This window comes from Neoarius graeffei, chromosome 3 (genome assembly GCF_027579695.1).
Source record: "Neoarius graeffei isolate fNeoGra1 chromosome 3, fNeoGra1.pri, whole genome shotgun sequence".
In the NCBI taxonomy this organism is placed as follows: Eukaryota; Metazoa; Chordata; class Actinopteri; order Siluriformes; family Ariidae; genus Neoarius; species Neoarius graeffei.
Genome location: NC_083571.1, coordinates 26,687,167 through 26,708,651, shown reverse-complemented (window position 1 = coordinate 26,708,651; position 21,485 = coordinate 26,687,167). Strand labels below are relative to the sequence as shown.

Genomic DNA, 21,485 nt, shown 5'->3' with positions numbered 1-21,485 from the left:
TTAAAATTTAATTAAATAATGAAATCTCATTCTCATCTCATTATCTCTAGCCGCTTTATCCTGTTCTACAGGGTCGCAGGCAAGCTGGAGCCTATCCCAGCTGACTACGGGCGAAAGGCGGGGTACACCCTGGACAAGTCGCCAGGTCATCACAGGGCTGACACATAGACACAGACAACCATTCACACTCACATTCACACCTACGCTCAATTTAGAGCCACCAGTTAACCTAACCTGCATGTCTTTGGACTGTGGGGGAAACCGGAGCACCCGGAGGAAACCCACGCGGACACGGGGAGAACATGCAAACTCCACACAGAAAGGCCCTCGCCGGCCACGGGGCTCGAACCCGGACCTTCTTGCTGTGAGGCGACAGCGCTAACCACTACACCACCGTGCCACCCATAATGAAATGTCATACTTTAAAAAGTATCTAAGTTATAGCAGCTATAAACACTCATTTCCGCACCAGATTTCCCCCCCAAGCATAAAAAACTGTTACAAAGCTCTGACACTGGAGACTCCTTCCATAAGCTGTTTATTTAATGTCTCCTGATAATTTTTTTTTAAAAAGGTCACTGTAGATGTTTTTCCCTTCAAGACACAGCAACGTGCTTGTTTTTTTATTATAATTATTAGCCTTATTTAATTATGTGGAATGTCCTGTACAAGCTGTTACTATAGAAATGTTAAAGCAGATACGCAGAGCCATGGCCTCACTTTTTGTTTATAAACACCTTCAGACCTCAAGAATGGCACAGGAATAGTTTTAAGCGTAACAATAAATCTACAATAGTAATTTTTACGATTAAAATGATTCATATCGGTAGCGGTCTGAGTGAATGACCGTGACGTCTGTGACGTCACAGCAGGAAGTCTATCGGTCTCATCACCATTTCCGCTATACTAAAACAGAGCTGACTGCAACTCCGATCCTCCATTTTGAGCTAATTTATCGCCATGCCACATAGACGTGTTGCTGGCTGGTGCAACTCGTTTTGCGAGTTGTTCACGGGCACATTGGGCTCCTATGAAGTGGTCTCTCCTCTGCTCTGCACATTTTACTGAACACTCGTACGAAACCTCTGATATCTTGAAGAGCGTTGGCTATAACCCCGAATTGAAAGACGGTGCAGTACCAACAATTAAAGTAAAAGAAAAGTACAAGAAAAGGAAAGCAAGTTCAGTTGCACCAGTTCTCCCGGAGCGTGAGCCGAGGGTTGTTGCTAAAACCCGGGACGGAACCGGACTCGACGTATGTTATTTACCAGCCGGGAGGTCCGCATCATGAAATACCGTGACCGAGGTCTTGAAAGTACTGAGCGAGGCCCTCCTGGCCGAGGTCAAGGTATTTCACCATACGGACCGACCTTAAGCTGGTAAATAATATATATATTTTTTTCTTTACCAAATTCTAAACAGAAAACGAGAGCACCTGAAAGGGAAAACCGAGCCGAGCCGCCATTCTGAATCCTCATTCACAGCCATAATGCAAATGGCTTCCTCCTTGGTATACAAGTGCACTTCCATGGCAGGAAAAAAAAACTATTTTGCCGCCTACGTAGTCCCCTATTTATACAAACAGGAGTCATTCAGGATTCAGACATGTTTTTGCTCGGCATTAGGAACAGTTAGAGGTTTTTATCTTTCTCCTGAAATGTTCTCTTTTATTTCTTCTTCCTCAGGGTAGTAAAACTCGCTTTTGCTGTGAACACTGTCGTTATCGCTATCCATGCTGTAAAATTAATGCTATTCTCCTGAGAAATGCGAAAATAAATGTTGACAAAAAAAATGCTACGTTTGTTGTTGTTGTGAACAAGCGAGTCATCGGAGGTCCGTAACTGGGGTCTGTACCGTAGGATACAGACCCACTCGCCAGCCAATCAGAGCGCAGGATTTGATGGAAACCGCACCGCGAAAAAAATAACATCACTCACACTGACCTCCCTGCGGTTGCTGCTAAAACTGGTGACGTCCCGTCCCGGGTTTTAGTAATTGCCCGAGCCGAGCAGTAATGGCGGAGTACTCGGTATGGAGAAAATGGAGAATGAGTGGAGCAGCTGTCTGATTTCTCCGCTGGATATGCTCGCCTCAGCAGCAATATCTCACCCTTACGTGGAAGAAGCGAATGAACAAAGAACTGAAAGTCAGATTGTTTCGAAACAGTCACAAGGAGCGAGAACACAGACGGGTAAGCTCCGACTCTCATTTGGATACAAAACACGTCGTTTAGCTGCATTTAGATTAATACATGGAACTTGTATTGTGTGTTTAAGTTACCGGTATAAGATGATTTAATTTGCTTCAGAATGTGATCGTCTCAGTTCATCTGATTATTTAATTAGCCTTTTACGGTTTATCAGTGAAAACGCATGCATAAGTTATAACACCGGTCCTGTTTTAATGAGAGTCAACCCACAATCAATGAAGTCAAATCAGTCTCAGTTGAGCAAGTTGGTAACGGCATTTCTTACTTTCATGATAATTTTTATTTATAGCGGAGCTCCATACTTAAGAAAATCTGGTAACCCATCGAGTTGATTTTTCATGGACACACAGGGATCCCAGCCGTGTCCGTCCGTCCGTCCGTCCCCGCCCCTCACGATTCTGACTGGCTGTTTGATTTTGGCGGGAACTAGAAGCGTGAGCGCACCTACGTAACTTATTTTTGTCTACAGATAATTTCATATTTATCGGGTTTTTCCACCGAGAACAACTCAAACAGCGCAACAAAATCATCATTTTTACAAACTTTAAAAAGATGTCCGAACAAGTCAACCAAGAAGAGAAAGATGAAGTCAAAACCGGGAAGAGAGTTTTGACAGAGGAAGAAAAGGAAAGAAGCGGTGAAACAGCGAGAGAAAGGCGAAGAAATCTTTCACAAGAAAAGCGACAAGCTGAAAGAGAAAGAAAAAGGTATAAAAAATGAATTACCGTATTTTCCAGACTATACGTCGCTCCGGAGTTTAAGTCGCATCAGCCAAAAAATGCATTATGAAGACGTAAAAAACATATATACGTTACACCGAACTATAAGTCGCACTTTTTTGAAGGGTTATTCTATCCATAGAATCTGTGATTGTATCTGATAAGCGGCGCGTGGTTACTGCGCGACTGCATTGTTTATTTAATAAACGAACAGCTGAGCAGTGATAACGCGCCCTTTGCCCTGTAAGTAGCCTCGTCTGATTATTTTAAATATCTACTACTATCTTTAATACTATCACTATCGTTATTACTAATAGCCTATATTATTATTATAACTAATATTAGTAGCCTATTACTGATGCATTAATCAGTTTGCGTTTAGAATATTTTTACCGGTAGGGCTTATTATCGCCCCATGGCTCTTTCATCTGTGTTATTAAAGCTGTAGTCATCATCGAGGAGTGTCATTCTTCATTTTTGTCGAATTTTATTTCATCAAATCAGAGGCCAAGTAGGCTATAGGTATATCATCTCCAAAGACAGGTACGGTAGTAAAAACAACCGTCTAGTGAAAAACAACAACAACCGCTTTTAAATCCCCTACTTAAATCCTTAAAAAGAGTAATTTAACTCATGTCTTGTGTGATCTGATCTCCAATGGTGAAATAAACCGGTTGTGATGAGTACAGTCTGTTATTTTAGAAGATAAATGTAATATATAATTTAATATATAGACTAATAAAAATTAATATTTTATAATATATCACGACATATTACTGTCTGTAACTGTTTGTCACTAAAGCGTTTTCTAAGATCATAATGTCTGATATTATTATTATTATTATTATTATTTTACACACACAATAAGCGCATGTGCGTAAAGTTATAGTAAACCATCCCCCGCCTTTTTTTTTTTGAGTCGCCGGACCCACCCACCTCCTGCGTTCCGGGACCTCCCACTTCACAAATTAAGCACTGCCTAAAATCACTACATAACTTATTTAAATAACTATAGGCCTATCATTAATAATAAAACACAGGTCAATCAAGTTTATCAAGCTGACGATTTCACTCCAAATCAGCAAATCCATCGAATTCCTCATCCTCGCTGTCACTTCTGAACAACTCTGCCAACTCCAGCGGCAGACGAAGCGCCGTTTCCTCTTCTTCTGCGTGGCTGTCGTCAGACTCAGCATCAGCTCCAGTTATTCCGCAGTGGAAAAAAAAAAACAAAAAAACAAAAAACATATATACGTCGCACCGGAGTATAAGTCACATGGCCAGCCGAACCATGAAAAAAAGTGCGACTTATAGTCCGAAAAATACAGTAATAGAAATGATGAGTTGTAGGAATTTAATTCTAAATAGTGATGTTGATTCTGAAATCACTGCGAAATCCTTCGAGATCTGACAAGTTGACCCGAATCCACTCGGTGTTTTCATGAATCGTCTATCTTTTGTTTTCAAAACATTTGGCTATATTTGTTTTGTTTTATGTGAGTTGTTGCAACTATGTATGTACTGCTGTGCACCTCAATAAACCGAATGGTAATTAGTCTTTTGATTTTTCCGTGAGGTTTGCCTTATACAAAGAAAGACAGCATAGACGTTTTTTCCTCCGTATAAGTGGGGGGGACCGAACGAGGTGAATTTAAATCTGGGTGGGACGAGTCCCACCCTCTATCTGTGCCCGTGATTATGCGCCATGTTGTTGTAACTTTTTTTGAGAGACCCGCCGCCTACTTCAGCGCAGAATAGTGACGTTTGTGGCTTGTTGATGACGTGTAAGTCGGATGAATGCGACCTGGCGGTTCAGACTGAAGTCGCATATGAAAAGAGCGGATAGGAATCGGAATTAGGACCACATATCCAAACAGCCTGGGTCGGATTTGAAAAAAATCGGATCCGTGTCGTTCATATCGTCAATAAAAGATCGGATACAGGTCACATACGGGCGAAAAGATCGGATTTGAGTCACTTCAGCCTGCAGTGTGAACGTAGCCGTGAAGATTTTTGAAAACTCCGTGTATGCCTTTTCGTGTAGACAGAGATAACCGGAGTTTTGCGTTTTAGAACGTCACAATCTGCGCCAAAAAAATGACAACAAATCTGCCCTGACGTCAAACGTGCGACCTTTGTTTACTGCAGAAGCCAGATTAAGCATGGACAAAGAGTAATGGATCGGAGTAGTGCCTTCAAAGCGTTAATTATTGTGCACGCAGTGTTCGAACTATGCCGATATTTTCGGGGGGTCCCTTTTTTTCCCTTGGGGGGGGGTGGTGGTGGTGGTGCTTGCGCTCGTCTCAAAGCGCGGATCTCCAAACACATGAGAAGCCTATCTTACGCACATATCACGCGGACTCCACACCTCCACACACACATCGCGTCTGAAGTCATAACTCATCAGGGGAAATCCTGTCCGCATTGGCATGTTCAAAAAAACAACCTCGCGTCAACAATGATACCACACGCAAGAAAAAAAAAAAAAAACAGTCAGGCTACTCAACACATCTGATCCACAGCAGCACCAAAGCATCACTGGAAATCATGTCAACAACCAATCTTCCATTTCAACACGCGTCAACAAACAAATGGCACCACAAACATGAACGAATCGGTCAGGCTACTGATTCCAAACCCACAGCAAACGAATAATTAAATGCATCTTACCTTAAAGCAGAATATCATATATCATATCGGTTTATTTTATCTTTGATGTAAACACAACACTTCGGATATGCAAATGCTTCCCGTTACACGCGATTGCTATGTCAATAAACATCATTTTGCCAATATTTTAGAGACCCCCCAACATTTCCCAAATCATGTTTTCAAGGGATCTCGGATCCCCCGAGTACCCCCGTAGTTCCAACGGTGTGTGCAGGTGCTATTTACATGTTTAATTTTAGAAGCCCAACTACTGCTCCACTGATGTGATTAGGGGGTAGGATCTGGGGAAATAATGCCATCTACAGGTTTGGAATGCTTATGAATGTGATTGAAAACGCAGATGTTCGGTTACGTGTGGAAGGGATTTTTTTCGAAGATGAGGTGGTGTGGATAAAACATTTTTATAAACGGGGGGGGGGGGGGGGGAGGAGATGTTCGGTTTTAAAAATACCCGGCTACGTGTGTACATGGCCTGAGAGGGAAATTGTAACAAATTGTCTGGCAACATTGAAAAAAAAAGGAAGTAATCTTCTGCCCCGGACAGTCTTTCTTCCGCTTCGTGCCGCGGGACGACATCTTTAAATGCCCAAGTGTCAACAAAAACAACTCGCGAACTACTTCTGTCAAAAGCTCCCGCGCCGGTGGGTGAAAGGCCATTCAGACCCCGTCCACATGTAGCCGGGTATCTGCTAAATCGAAGATATTTTTCTACGTTTTGGCCTGTCATCCACATGAAAACACATCAAAAACGAATATTTAAAAAAAAAAACTCCGGGCAAAGTGAAGATTTTTGAAAACTCCGTGTATGCCTTTTCGTGTAGACAGAGATAACCGGAGTTCTGCGTTTTAGAACGTCGCAATCTGCGCCAAAAAAAATGACAACAAATCTGCCCTGACGTCAAACGTGCGACCTTTGTTTACTGCAGAAGCCAGATTAAGCATGGACAAAGAGTAATGGATCGGAGTAGTGCCTTCAAAGCGTTAATTATTGTGCAGGTGCTGTTTACATGTTTAATTTTAGAAGCCCAACTACTGACAAGATTCCCAATCAACGTTTTCTTGCGTCTTTTGAAGTTTATACTCCAAAATTGTGTTTAGAAGCAATTCTGTCTCCGAGTCTGTCCAGACGAACGAGCTTGGCGCCATGTTTTATGTTTAGGCGGAAGTGATGCCAACAGAGGGCTATTCTGATGTGATTAGGGGGTTGGATTTGGGGAAATAATGCCATCTACAGGTTTGGAATGCTTATGAATGTGATTGAAAACACAGATGTTCGGTTATGTGTGGAAGGGATTTTTTTCGAAGACGAGGTGGTGTGGATAAAACATTTTTATAAACGGAGGGGGGGGAAAATGTTCGGTTTTAAAAATACCCAGCTACGTGTGTACATGGCCTCAGTCTCGAGAAATCTCGCTCTACAAGTCAGCTGACCTTGTATGTAACCCATGTCAAATCTCGCGAGACCAGCCGCGACAAGTAAACAACTAAACAACATGGCGCCTCAGTCTGGAAAACGCCAATTCAGATTGTTTTTGCACCGTCTGGCGGTGTATCTACTATGACTGGAATATTTTTGGAGTAATTATAACGTATTTGATGATCAGACACGTTGCCACGTGGTGTTGCTGGGATGTTTTCACGGAGAAAAGATCATTTTGAGAAAGATTGCATGTTGTGCAGTAGCATACAAGTGCATGGCCTAAGTGTGACTTAGGGTTCAATCGGCATTTCGGTAAGGGGGCGCAGCGCCCCTGTTCCCCGGTTTAGACGAAAGCCTGTACTTTAAGCCAGTATCTCACTGGGCTGCGACAGCTTGCGAACGTCATTCACGAGAGAGTTTCAAAAGTGTCTTGAAACATTCGCGGGGCTTCTCAAATTTCCTCGAACGAGTCGGAGTGTCGCACCTTCGTTGCCGAAATTCCGAACATGTTCAAAAAATTCGCGCGGCAAAATTTCTCTCAAGATAGCCGCAAATGCGTCGCAAAGCCGTCACGAACCCTTCTCAAGTAAGTTTCCGTGAGACAGGAAGTGCGAGCCAGTATCTCACTGGGCTGCGACAGCCTGCGACTAGTTGGAAACGCAACAATTGCGATAAAATATGCGAAGATCAATTTAGTGTGATTCCAAGTGAAAATTGTCGCTAATTTGCATATTTTATCGCAATTGTTGCGTCTCCAACTAGTCACAGGCCAGCGAGATACTACCCTTAAAAAGTGCATATCCTGGACCAATTTAGTGGGGGTTTTTTTATATGAAAGTATGTCCCTTTACACCAGGAGTTGGCCACAACTGGCACGCTGAGGAATTTCCGGTGGCACACTGACGATGATACACAAACCTAATTATTCAACACATTAAAAATGTTCAAACGTCATCTTGAACTGTCGCTGGCTGTTGCATGGCGAGCCTGCTCTTTTAGCATGACTACACAACAATATAGCGCCCCCCTCCCAGTGCTGCCAGATACTGCTGACGTTTTCCAGCCCAAAATATGTTCAAAACCCGCCACAATGCACTTAAAACCGCCCAATCTGGCAACACTGCCCCCTCCCCATATTTCTCACGAGACGGGCCCACTTGATGCAGCAGTTGCGCTAAGATGGCAAAGAAGCCGACAGTTCGGGCTTTCCTCTCCTCGTGGACCAAAGAATATGGGTTCGTTTCTCAGAGGGACCGTGCTGTGTGCACGTTGTGTTTTGTGTCGAACATCCAGTGTTAAACGCCATTTCGAGGCAAAGCACGAAAAGACTTTCAAAGATCAGGCAGATAGGGACGAATCAATCCCACGCGCAGTGTGCGGATATGGGAAGCAAGCCCACACTTTAAAAGTCTTTGCCTCAGCTACAAACAATGCCACTGAAGCTAGCTATATAATTTCTCACTGCATAGCTAAACATGGAAAGCCATTCACAGACGGTGAATACATTAAAGGTGCCCTTCCACCAAAAACGTTTAATACTGGCTCTTTTTTTAAATACCATAGTTCACGCCGAGTTGCATATGCATGCGAAAATATAATTCTACTCCCATTCCCTGTATTAGCTTATGAAAGAAAACAGTCGGAAAAATGAGCGGATCAGAAAAAGCCCTACGAAGTTACATCACTTCGAAAATTAGTATTCATGGTCTCGCCCACCTTGGCTTGTGACCGCCCACGGGAAGGACGTTCGGATTTCAGCGCGAGGAGAGATAGCAGAGCCCATCTCGTCAATAGCTAACGAAGAGGACCTAACAGCAAGTTGAAAACATGCCTGAACAAGTTCGTGCCTGTGCTATTTGTGGCAGTAACACATCAACGTTGCATGTTTGGGGAGGCTGGGAGCTCCCCTGCACGAGTTACGAGCGTTCAAATTCGGGCTGGAGCCGCCGACAGAAACAAAACCTAAGCGGAGTGCCACGGCTCGCCTCAGGGCGAATTACGTCCCGAGGCGCGGGGCTAGCCCGCCCTGGCAGCGCTGGTTTGTTGGGGAGAGGGCAGAGGTCGCTGGCTGCCAAGTTTGGGGAGGCTGGGAGCTCCCCTGCCTGAGTTACGAGCGTCCAAAGTCGGGCTGGAGCCGCCGACAGAAACGAAACCTAAGCGGAGCAACGTTGCAAGATAGAAGAGGTGAAGAAGAAATGGTTGGAATTTATCTTTGGAACACCACCAGCGAAGTATAATGCAGCGTTAGTACTGTGTTCTGATCATTTCAACCACAGTGACTACGTTTACATGCACATCCAAATCGAGCTGCTGTCGGTAATCGAGCTGAAGGTCCCAGCAGGGTGCCAGAGAAATCCAATCCTACATGCACACAATGAAATCGGGCTATTGTGCGAGGTACATTGTGCACCCGAGCCACAGGTGGCGCAACACGCCCCATCGTGTTGGTACACTTCCGGTTGTCGTCATGAAGAGCTATTCAAGAGTGTAAACAAAGTTATCAGTTCCGTGTTCTCCATTGCGCGTTTTTCTCCCGTCCATGAATTTTAATATATTCAACTCCTTAAGCTGAATGAGCATGAACTCTGTCTCCTCATTGCTCCAGAAGTGCACGTTTCTGCTCGCCTGTGGCAGTGGGGGCGTGGTCAAGCGCCAGTCTGTGACAGGAGGGCGGAGCCAGGGAAGGTGAGTGGCAGAATCACTACACCTGACGGTAATTAACCTGTGTTTGTGTGTCTTCCCAGTAACCGCGCCCTATTTAAGGAGGCAGAGGGAGAGCAGAGGGGACAGCTCATCCCGGGACTAGAACACAGCGCGCGCGTGTGTGTTTTTCTCTCAAGAATAAAAGTAGGCTGTTAAACTGAAAAGTCTGACAATAAAAAGCCTATTAGTACCAGAAGCTTTGTCCTGCCGTCCTCTGTGCTCCACCCACACTTCAGAGAGCTCTACATCGCCATTTTCTCTTCTTCGTTTGTTCCTCCTGACCTCTTCTGCTGCTCGCTACTACTGTTGTCATGCCGACCGAGGCTGTTGCGTTTCCCGCTTGTGGTCTCGTCACTCGTCACTTCCGGAAGTAGCTCGACAACTAGCTCGATAGGGTATACATGCACAAAGTAGCTCGGCAGAAATCGCATAAACTAGGTCGTGTACCTCGATTCCGAGAAATCAAGTTCGGTTCAATTTCAGCCGAATTAAGGTGTATACATGGCATTTTGAACTTCGATTTCAGTTGAGCAACGGCAGAAATTCGATTCTCTCTATGTGCATGTAAACATAGTGACTGACTTTTCAAACTTCGGTGCCTTCAGCAGTGCTTTTGCTTCGAGGTTGTTTTTAATCCCCGGATCTGTCGACCACCAGCTCACAAGCTGCGAAGAACTTTTTGTTCGAAGGTTTTTGTTCCAAAATAGCATGCTCATATTCTCCACGTTAGCATGCATGACATGGTCACAAGCTCGGCAGGGATGAGAGTTTTCCGCTTTTTCTGAGTAAAAAAAAAAAAAAAAACGACCTTTTTATATTATGCCAAATCCGTTGAGAATTTTTTTTATTAAATTTCAGGGGGTTGGGGTATGTTCCTTCGTGCTGTTCAAACTTTATTAACTCCAACGATGTTTACACATTATTTGTAAGTCGCCATCTTTACTCTCGTTGAAATCTCATTGGATGCGATGTAAAATTCGTGTTATCTACATGGTTATTGGTCGAAACATCGATGCCGAGACCATAACAGCCAATCGAAACACTTTTTACAAAGACACCCACATCCGCTTGTTCTGACCCACTGGAGGGAGCGTCACAGTGCTGTTAGCCAATCAGAGGTAACACGTTTACATGTCATGAATATTAACGAGTAAGAGCTGAAATCCTGTCGTTCTCCCGCCACCCGCTCCTCCACCAACCTAGAACAGCCTGAAACAGGAGAACCACAGCATTTTTTTTTTTTCACCAAAACCGGCTCACAGGGCATTCATTCATACGAGAGACCACCGCACAATTCATGAAAAAACGATGCAACGAGACCTTTAAGGAGGCCTTTCTCTCCAGCTCAGATAGTCTTTTTGAGAGGCTGCCAAATAAAGAGAGACAATAAAATCAAGAATAAAAGACATGCCCGTATCAGCCAGAACTGTTGAGCGACGAATTGGTGAAATGGCAGAAAATGTAAGGGTGCAGCAAACAACTGGCATAAAGTGGGTTAAAGTGTGTGAGGTTAATGGCATAAAACTAAGCATGCACCGATACCGATACTGGCATCGGCCCCGATACTCCACTAATATACTCATACTCGTACTTGTCAAACAGTTGCCGATACCATGAACCGATCCCAGTGCCGATCCCATGCGCCGATACCAATGTTCCCCGCAGCGCTTTTTGTTCCATTCGAGAGAGAAAAAAAAAACTGAAGCATTGTTGAGCTCAGGCTTGAGCATAATATGATAGGCTATACCATGCGCCGATAGTGTTCCGTGAAGCGCCTTTTGCCAGCGTCCGTTCGAGGAAAAAAAGCCTCTCCCAGGAAAAAAATTGTAAATCTCAAGCATTGAGCGTAGGCTAATTTCGTCAGAAGACAAAAAAAAATTGTTCGACAACAACTCATTTTTCCATGACGAAGATGTGTTTGCGTAGTCATGAAACAGTGCCGTCACAACATCTTTCCCCAACACTGTCATTTTAAACATCTCTCCACACTCCACTCCCTTTCGCTGCCATACGCAGATAGGCCTACGCCAAGATCCCCAACGGTGTCCTTTTTTAATGTTGGCTATTCGCCTAGGTAAGGGTTTTGTAGGACAGGCTACTCACTAACAAACAAATGAAAATCGGATTTTTGTATAGGTGAATCCAACCGGCAGAGTTTTTAAGTACGAGTCCAACCGGGAGAGTTTAAGACCCCGCCCACACGTAGCCGGGTATCTGCTAAATCGAAGATATTTTTCTACGTTTTGGCCTGTCATCCACATGAAAACACATCAAAAACGAATATTTAAAAAAAAACTCTGGGCAAAGTGAAGATTTTTGAAAACTCCGTGTATGCCTTTTCATGTAGACAGAGATAACCGGAGTTTTGCGTTTTAGAACGTCACAATCTGCGCCAAAAAAATGACAACAAATCTGCCCTGATGTCAAACGTGCGACCTTTGTTTACTGCAGAAGCCAGATTAAGCATGGACTTAAGCTAGCCGCACACCACGGCGATCCACGCGGTACCGAACCGACCCATTTCAGAGCCGACTCCCGACTGTTGACGAGTGCAGTCGTGATTGAAGCGACACGTGACAACTTAATAGCTTTGTGATTGGCTATTGGATATAGTTACTGTTAAATCCAACACTTGAAGATGCTACAGGCTGAATTACAAATGACACAACATGGAATATGTAGCGCACTATCTACGCTGCATGAGCTATTATTCCCAACCTTAAATAGTGCACTTATATAGGGGAGTTAAAGCGATTTGGAATTCAGCCACACAACTTGAGCAGAGTGGCTTTCCAGCCCACTGTGTCTATGGATAAAGCTTCAGTCTATGGAATTACAGTATATACCCGCATTAGGTGCTACCAACACGTATTTCTCGCGCTAGAAATTGTGTTTAATGAGGTCACGTGTTATATGCGAAAGATATGATTGGCTATTGCTAGCGACTCTCGCCGATCAGTCTGGCTCCCGATTAGTTTTTCGAATCGGCTGTGAGATGAGTCGGTACCATCGAAAAATAGTCTTTACGCCTGACTCGTGACTTCAGTTGGCTCGGTACGCTGAAAATCGGCGTAGTGTGCAGCTAGCTAAAGAGTAATGGATCGGAGTAGTGCCTTGAAAGCGTTAATTATTGTGCAGGTGCTATTTACATGTTTAATTTTAGAAGCCCAACTACTGCTCCAAGAGCACAGGCGATGTGATTAGGGGGTAGGATTTGGGGAAATAATGCCATCTACAGGTTTGGAATGCTTATGAATGTGATTGAAAACGCAGATGTTCGGTTATGTGTGGAAGGGATTTTTTTCGAAGACGAGGTGGTGTGGATAAAACATTTTTATAAACGGAGGGGGGGGAAAATGTTCGGTTTTAAAAATACCCGGCTACGTGTGTACATGGCATAAGAGTGAAGAGTGAGAGCTTTAAGAAATGGCTGATTGAGTTTTCCAACTTGTTTCAGTTGAGGGCAACGCTAAGACCAAGGAAATTGACGTCCCATCTACAGGTATGGAGCTCCACGAGCACGGGACGCGATGTTGCGAATGGACAGCAACAGCGTCTGCCTAACAAGTTCTGCGACTGAACAAGAGCATGCTCGAGGCATTCAACTCTCCTGCAGCACACAGCAGGATGTGCGCACATGCACATGAGGGGGGGGGGCGGGGGGCATATTTTAGTCTGCATTACTGGCGATGGAAATTAAATAATACATCGTCGCCGGCCGCCACTGTTATCTTGTGCGCTCTCTGTGATGTTGCGATGGTCACTGCTCCTCCCTTTCACGCCCTTGTCTTGTTGCTAAATGTAATTGGAGTAGTTTAAGCGCACCACCAGAACAACCCTTAAGTCAACCAAGACCGCAATGTTGCGGAAGGCCGATGATAGAGGGGGTAAGTGACCAGTGGAGTGAAATGATCACGCTGCATGTGGTAACTCACTGCTCTCTCCTCCCTTCATCAACAATCGGTCTTACATGTTGCAAGAGTGCAAGTCTTTCTTGACTTCGAAAGTTGGACATTGTAATCTAATCCAAATAAATAGCAGCCTTTTTCAGAAATTGCAGCAGCTAAATATTTAATTCTTTGTGTAGGCTATTTGCAATGAGTGTAGTTTTCTGGGAGTGAATGTTGCGCGACAATCGAGAGAGGTTGCACACGGAAGCGCAACCACGTTACACTGCCAGCAGACAGCGCCTCTTCATTTCACGGTAGCGCTTCTTTTGCAACATTGTTATGTTATTATAGATATGTAGGTAGCCTATATTTTAATAACATCAACAGTATCGGTAGTACTCGGTATCGGCAAGTACTGAAATGATAGTACTCATACTCGTATCGGTTTTCACAAAATGTGGTATCGGTGCATCTCTACATAAAACAAGTGCGATGGTGTTTTACACCATAACGCTCAATGCATTAAATATCCATATCCGTCTAAAATGTGTGGTGTCTAATTACACATAGTTAACAACACCTATGTGAATGGCACACTAACAAGAAAATTTCTAATTGCCACTACATGGCAAAAAGGTTGCCGACCCCTGCTTTAAGCCTCGGTCACAACCGGCTGTACAGTATGTGCTCCGACGGCCGGTCTACATGCAAAAAACGCAAGAAACACACGGAGGGCGCGCGTGAAACGCACGAGAGCGCGCGTGTGACGTGCTGATTTTTGAGCCGCAGACCGGCCGCAGAGGTTCTTTGTCATGTCAAACAAACTCTACGGGCGCTTACGGTTTTTTCAGGTTGCAAGACAAACTTACGGCCAACGTGCGTCTTTCACCATGAACCAAAAAAAAAAAACAAAACCCCACAGCGATTTGGGAAACGCCAAAAATCGCACGGCCAAAAAAATCGTACGTCCGGTTGTGACCTAGGCTTTACACGCTCATCCAGAAGGGTAATTTTGCACAAGGCCATCTGTCTACAGTAGAAAAAAAAAAACGCGTCTGGAAAAATCCCAGGGGAGTCTGGAGCCAGATTGATCCAGATTCGTGACGTCACGTGCGGATCCGCCAGCAGGCTGAGAGACAAACGCAGGAACACCTAATTTAGAGTAGTCTCTCTTATTTCTTACCCTGGCAACAGTCAACTTGTGAATTGCTGATTTTCTTGGTCTTTTTCTCGGCTCTGCTTGGCCCTCGGCTTCGAGGGCTTCAGCGGATGCGGCACTTCGCCTTCTGTCAGGGGAGACGAACACGGCTGGCTCCTTTGGTGACGCTGATACAGATGGAGACGGTGTTGCTTTGGGCATTCTAACAGATCAGGGATCCCAGCAGTAATTGAAAAAAAATAGAGGAATGTAAGAAACTATCAGCAGGGGTCAAGGGCGCTGCAAGCCCCCTGAAGCTGTTGAGATTTTAACATTTAAAGATGCTATAGAACACATTTTTTACATAGATTTAACATAGAAAAGCAACAGAATTTAACAATAATGTGTATCTATTTGATGCCATATTTTGTAATCAATGACATAAGTGGCAAAAATTTTTTTTTTATAAAAATTAGATGAAAATGTAGCTTTGAAGAATATACTTCTTCTAACCTGGACACTGTTCCGCTATCTCTTTTACGGACGATATCTTTTTTCCACGACATATTGAATGAAGTTCAACGCATTAGAAACAAAAGCATGAATGGAGTTAAAACACATTTTCTAGCAAATGGGCGCAGCCATATTGTTTTCTCGTTCTATCGCGTACAGTCTCGCGGTATTTACGTCAATTTAACTTCAGAGTGTTCCCGAATGTCAAGGAGAACAAACGAAGCTGATAAAAACAACGCTAAACAAGCAAACCAAATCAGAACGTACTCTGCTGGTCGTTTTACTTAAACATATTTTTAACGGATATACAAGAGATTTAAAAAAAAAAAAAAAAAAAAAAAAAAAAAAAAACACACCACCACTTTGGCTAGAAAAATAGCAGAATTCCGCTAAATAGCGGACGTCTGGGATCCCTGACAGATGGAACTGCGTCTTTTTTCAGATCAACTTGCTTCTTGAAGCCCATTTCCCACTGCAAATAGTTCTCAAAGTCGTAGGGCTTTATGAAGTCAGCCCAGCATATGATCCTGTGGTCTGTTGCATGTTGCCAGTTTTTCCGGGTGCCTCGCATGAAGTGCTCCCATTTCTCGCTCATTGAAAACAACGAGTACTAATCCCATCAGGGCGGCACGGTGGCGTAGTGGTTAGCGCTGTCGCCTCACAGCAAGAAGGTCCGGGTTCGAGCCCCGTGGCCGGCGAGGGCCTTTCTGTGTGGAGTTTGCATGTTCTCCCCGTGTCTGCGTGGGTTTCCTCCGGGTGCTCCGGTTTCCCCCACAGTCCAAAGACATGCAGGTTAGGTTAACTGGTGACTCTAAATTGACCGTAGGTGTGAACGTGAGTGTGAATGGTTGTCTGTGTCTATGTGTCAGCCCTGTGATGACCTGGCGACTTGTCCAGGGTGTACCCCGCCTTTCGCCCGTAGTCAGCTGGGATAGGCTCCAGCTTGCCTGCGACCCTGTAGAACAGGATAAAGCAGCTACAGATAATGAGAGGAGATGAGACTAATCCCATCAAGGTTGGTGTTGCTCGAAGAAAACCACCAGGTCGTTTTCTCATAAACAAACCAGCGCTGACGTAGGATTCAGAGGGAGGCGTCCCGCACGTGACGTCACGAAAATCAATGTTTGCCGGGAAATCCAAATGCCAAGTTTTTTCAGAGGCGGATCAATTCGCCTCAAATGGCTCGATTTCAACTGAATTCTTCTGGTATTGCGCAAGGTAAAAAAATTGCACAAAATGTGACAGATATCTGACCAAAGTTTAATAGAAAATAGGAGAATTACATTGATCTTGCTTCTGAATTTACCCAAGATGTGCACTTTAAACTGCATATTCTGGACCAATTTCATGTTTTTTTTAATATGAAAGTATATAAAAAAAAAAAATTGTCTGTCTACAGCAGAAAAAAATAAAATAAAACGCGTCTGGAAAAATCCCAAGGGAGTCTGGAGCCAGATTCGTGGCGTCACCTGCGGAAGCGCCAGCAGGCTGCGAGAGCTTTGCACGGTTTCAGTGCACAGCCTGTGTAGACCAAGCGCTCCCATTTCTCTCTCATTGTCCGGTCTTTTGGAAAACGATGAGTACTATTAGGGCTGTGTACCTAAATGTAACATCAGGTACAGGTACCGGTACAGAGGTTTAGGTACAGGTCCGGACCGGTCCCTGAACAATTTGATAAATTCTTCTGAACTTCTTCAATAATGACAGAAACATTAATAAACTGTTTACAACTTGTCAGTATCTTTATTCAAAGAAAGCCGAACATAGCTAGGTTTCCTACCTCACTTCTCAGTCACCCTATAGTTAACTTGGGACAAAAAGTCATAAGTTATCTCACAGCGAGAAGTGACTACGCTAGAGTACTACAGACTACGCGCAGTCCGCGGCCTTTAACTTACGCGGCAAAATTACACAAAGCAGCAAAGGCCGCCAATGCCAGCAAAGGAAAAATGGCTGACCTGCTTTTGAGTCTTTTTGACCAATCAGAACGCTGGATCAGCCAAGCTCTTGCAATGTCTCGTGAGACTGTGGCGAGAGGATCTCAGATCAAAGATGGCCCCGATTTCAAGTTTCAGCGCGGCATTTTACGTCTTTTCCAGTGCTAAATGTTCGTCTTTGTGGTAGGATTTACGCATCTTCAGTCACAAAATAAACAGATACTTGGTGTAAGTTTATATCGGTACAGTACCGGTACTTCATGATCCGGTATTTTGGACCTGTACTGAATCGATTTTCACGGTACACAGCCCTAGTACTAATCCCATCAAGATTGGTGTTGCTACACCCTCCTACGATACATCTGTTAACCATTTTAACAATTACGTGATAACGTTGAAGAAATTTGCAGAAAACCACCAGGTCATTTTCTCATAAACAAACCAGCGCTGACGTAGGATTCAGAGGGCGGCGTCCCGCACGCGACGTCACGAAAATCAATGTTTGCCGGGAAATCCAAATGCCAAGTTTTTTCAGAGGCGGACCAACTCAACTCAAATGGCTCGATTTCTATGGAATCAATTTTGTGCCAAAATGTTCATACAATACTTTTGAAATATCAAACAAAAACGACAAATCAAAATACAAAAAAAGTCAATTTTTTTAGACTGGCAAACAAATTATTCGTGTAATCATGCAAAATATCAGTCTATTACTCTTCAGAAACCTTTTATTTTTGTTCCGCGTCTTTCTCAGTTTTGTTTGACGTAATTTATTTTGGTTACGATTCCAGCTCTCTCGTTTGCGCTCCCTGACTTTTTGCTTGCAGTTTTGGCACAAACTTCACGAGTGGGTGGGCTGTCCAGGAACGCATTCCCATTGGCTAACTTGTGTTTGACTGACAGCTCCGCTCAGCCATTCCCTACTCGGATTCTGGCGGACTGTTTGACGAGTGACCGATCCATTGACGGTAAACAAGTATCGAGTGGACTTCAGTGGCGACTGATATTGAATTAATTCAACAAAGTGTAAGTGCAGGACAGATGTGTTGCAGTAGTGCACATTATGCAGGTGTTTCATGGCAAGTCAAATGTTAGCCTTCGCTCCACTACCCAATATAATAGCTGTCTTGCTAACGTTACACACACCTGCATAATGTGCACTACTACAACACATCTGTCCCGTACTTACACTTTGTTGAATTAATTCAGTATCATAGTCGCCGGCGGCACGGCGGTGTAGTGGTTAGCGCTGTCGCCTCACAGCAAGAAGGTCCTGGGTTCGAGCCCCGTGGCTGGCGAGGGCCTTTCTGTGCAGAGTTTGCATGTTCTCCCCGTGTCCGCGTGGGTTTCCTCCGGGTGCTCCGGTTTCCCCCACAGTCCAAAGACATGCAGGTTAGGTTAACTGGTGACTCTAAATTGACCGTAGGTGTGAATGTGAGTGTGAATGGTTGTGTGTCTATGTGTCAGCCCTGTGATGACCTGGCGACTTGTCCAGGGTGTACCCCGCCTTTCGCCCGTAGTCAGCTGGGATAGGCTCCAGCTTGCCTGCGACCCTGTAGAAGGATAAAGCGGCTACAGATAATGAGATGAGATGAGATCATAGTCGCCACTGAAGTCCACTCGATCCTTGTTTACCGTCAATGGATCGGTCACTCGTCAAACAGTCCGCCAGAATCCGAGTAGGGAATGGCTGAGCGGAGCTGTCAGTCAAACACAAGTTACCCAATGGGAATGCGTTCCTGGACAGCCCGCCCACACGTGAAGTTTGTGCCAAAACTGTGAGCAAAAAGTCAGGGAGCGCAAACGAGAAAGCTGGAATCGCAACCAAAATAAATTACGTCAAACAAAACCGAGAAAGACGCGGAACAAAAATAAAAGGTTTCTGAAGAGTAATAGACTGATATATTTTGCACGATTACACGAACAATTTGTTTGCCAGTCTAAAAAAAATTGACTTTTTTTGTATTTTGATTTGTCGTTTTTGTCTGATATTTCAAAAGTATTGTATGAACATTTTGGCACAAAATCGATTCCATAGATTTCAACTGAATTTTTCTGGTATTGCGGAAGGTGAAAAAGAAAAAGTGCAGAGAATGCAGAATGTGACAGATATTTGAGCCAAGTTTAATATAAAGCAGGAGAACTGCACCGAGCGCGCGCATTGATACCAACCTGTGATTGGTCCACAGCCGGAACTACTTTCAGAGATACAGAGATACAGTGCTCACATCCGACTGTGGTGAAATTAACAAACAACAAAACCAGCTTTTCAGTGTCGGAACAGGTTTTAAAATAACAGCTGTTTCATTAGCTGACAAATAAAAAATGTTTCGTTGAGTATTTACAAATATTATTAAGCTAAAAGTCCGCGCACTATAACGCCAGCTAGCATAGTGCCAGTGGGCGCGCGCGCTGAGAGAGTGACTGGGTGAGAGTTAGCTAGCGAGCTAGCTCAGGGCGCTTACAGCGGATGGATCTCCATGGTGTGGTGTGTGTTCAGGCCGCGATATCCGTCAGGACTTTCTTGCACCATTCCATCTCAACGGATCCCGGCCCTGACAGAGGAAATCCGCATCACACCGCCGCCGTCACTCGGGTTCGGGTTCCAGCTCAGCTGTCGCTCTTCATCCAGCTACCGGAAACACACAGACGCGCACGCGCTCTCTCACTCACTCTTCAGACCAAAGTCCTGACCGTAATCCGAGTAACCACGCCACTCATGTCCGATGTGCTTTACGGTCTCCAGCCGCCCCACTTGTTATTTTCTCCTCAGTGAGCGGGGAAAGTAGACACCGCGGGAGCGAAACAGTAGCATGAGCAGCAGCGCCACCTGCCGTGGAAGACTGACTCATTTGCTCCTGTCACGCAGGGAGCAACCGATCTACGCACCTAATCTCCATCTCATCACACCCGGAAGTAGGGCAATCCCTATTAAGTATAGATCAGGAAAGAACATCGCGCATGCGCAATCTCGCGCGTTACGTCCAGTTCGACGTCTTGACGTCACGAAGCTTGATTTAAAGTGTAATATATATATATATATATATATATATCATGAAATCTCGACCCACTCTTTTCTTCTTCTTCCTTCTTATTTTTCTATTCTTGGAATGTAAAGTTATGCAAGGTCCTGATATTTTGTAATATGTCTGTGTGTATATAGTGATATATACTGTCTCATTTTTTTTTTTTAATTATATATACCGTTCAAAAGTTTGGGGTCACCCAGACAGTTTTGTGTTTTCCATGAAAAGTCACACTTTTATTTCCCACCATAAGTTGTAAAATGAATAGAAAGACATTTTTCTGGCCATTTTGAGCATTTCATCGACCCCACAAATGTGATGCTCCAGAAAGTCAATCTGCTCCAAGGAAGGTCAGTTTTATAGCTTCTCTAAAGAGCTCAACTGTTTTCAGCTGTGCTAACATGATTGTACAAGGGTTTTCTAATCATCCATTAGCCTTCTGAGGCAATGAGCAAACACCATTAGAACACTGGAGTGAGAGTTGCTGGAAATGGGCCTCTATACACCTATGGAGATATTGCACCAAAAACCAGACATTTGCAGCTAGAATAGTCATTTACCACATTAGCAATGTATAGAGTGGATTTCTGATTAGTTTAACGTGATCTTCATTGAAAAGAACAGTGCTTTTCTTTCAAAAAGAAGGACATTTCAAAGTGACCCCAAACTTTTGAACGGTAGTGTATATACACACACACAAATATAATCCAGTGAACAGGTTTATCTCCAAGCCTGCAGACATCCAGAGCTTTTGTAGGAATGTGGATGAAACCGGTTCTTTAAATGTCAAACGACTGAACTTTTTCTTATTGACCTTAATAAGTACCTCTTTGATCACTTGGATGTGGTTTACTCCATTAGTATCAAAGATATTTTTTTCTATTATGAGAAATCCCTGGAATATGTTGTGAATTTTTTGTTCATTGGCAAAAATTACAACCCTCTTTCTCTCCGTTCTCCTTAGAAATGGAAACACTAAGTCTTTAAATGTAATTAAGAAAAACTAAAAAAAAAAAAAAATGACACTGTTGTGTCTTAATAGCACAGTATTGAATAGGTGACCTGCTAACTCTTTACATAATTGATTACTTGCATTCATTACATGTTAGGTTTTTTTTTTTTTTTTACTTTTCTGTTAATATCTGATTTCTATGTATTTCCTTTAAATGATTGGCTTTGTTGTATTGTATTCTAATAAAGCATTCAAAAAATATATACAAATATAATTAAACTATCAGAATTGATCATTTAAAAAAATAC

The 21,485-nt window shown here is 43.8% G+C and overlaps 1 protein-coding gene across 1 annotated transcript in view; it reads right to left on the bottom strand.

Annotated features, from left to right (window-relative positions):
- klhl2 (kelch-like family member 2) overlaps window positions 1-20,042 on the bottom strand; it is a 96,131-nt gene extending 76,089 nt beyond the window's left edge. The window contains exon 1 of the mRNA XM_060916576.1: window positions 19,665-20,042. Within this exon, the coding sequence (XP_060772559.1) occupies window positions 19,665-19,732 (68 nt within the window). The 5' untranslated portion in view covers window positions 19,733-20,042. The remainder of the gene's footprint in view (window positions 1-19,664) is intronic.
- Window positions 20,043-21,485: the final 1,443 nt, after the last annotated feature.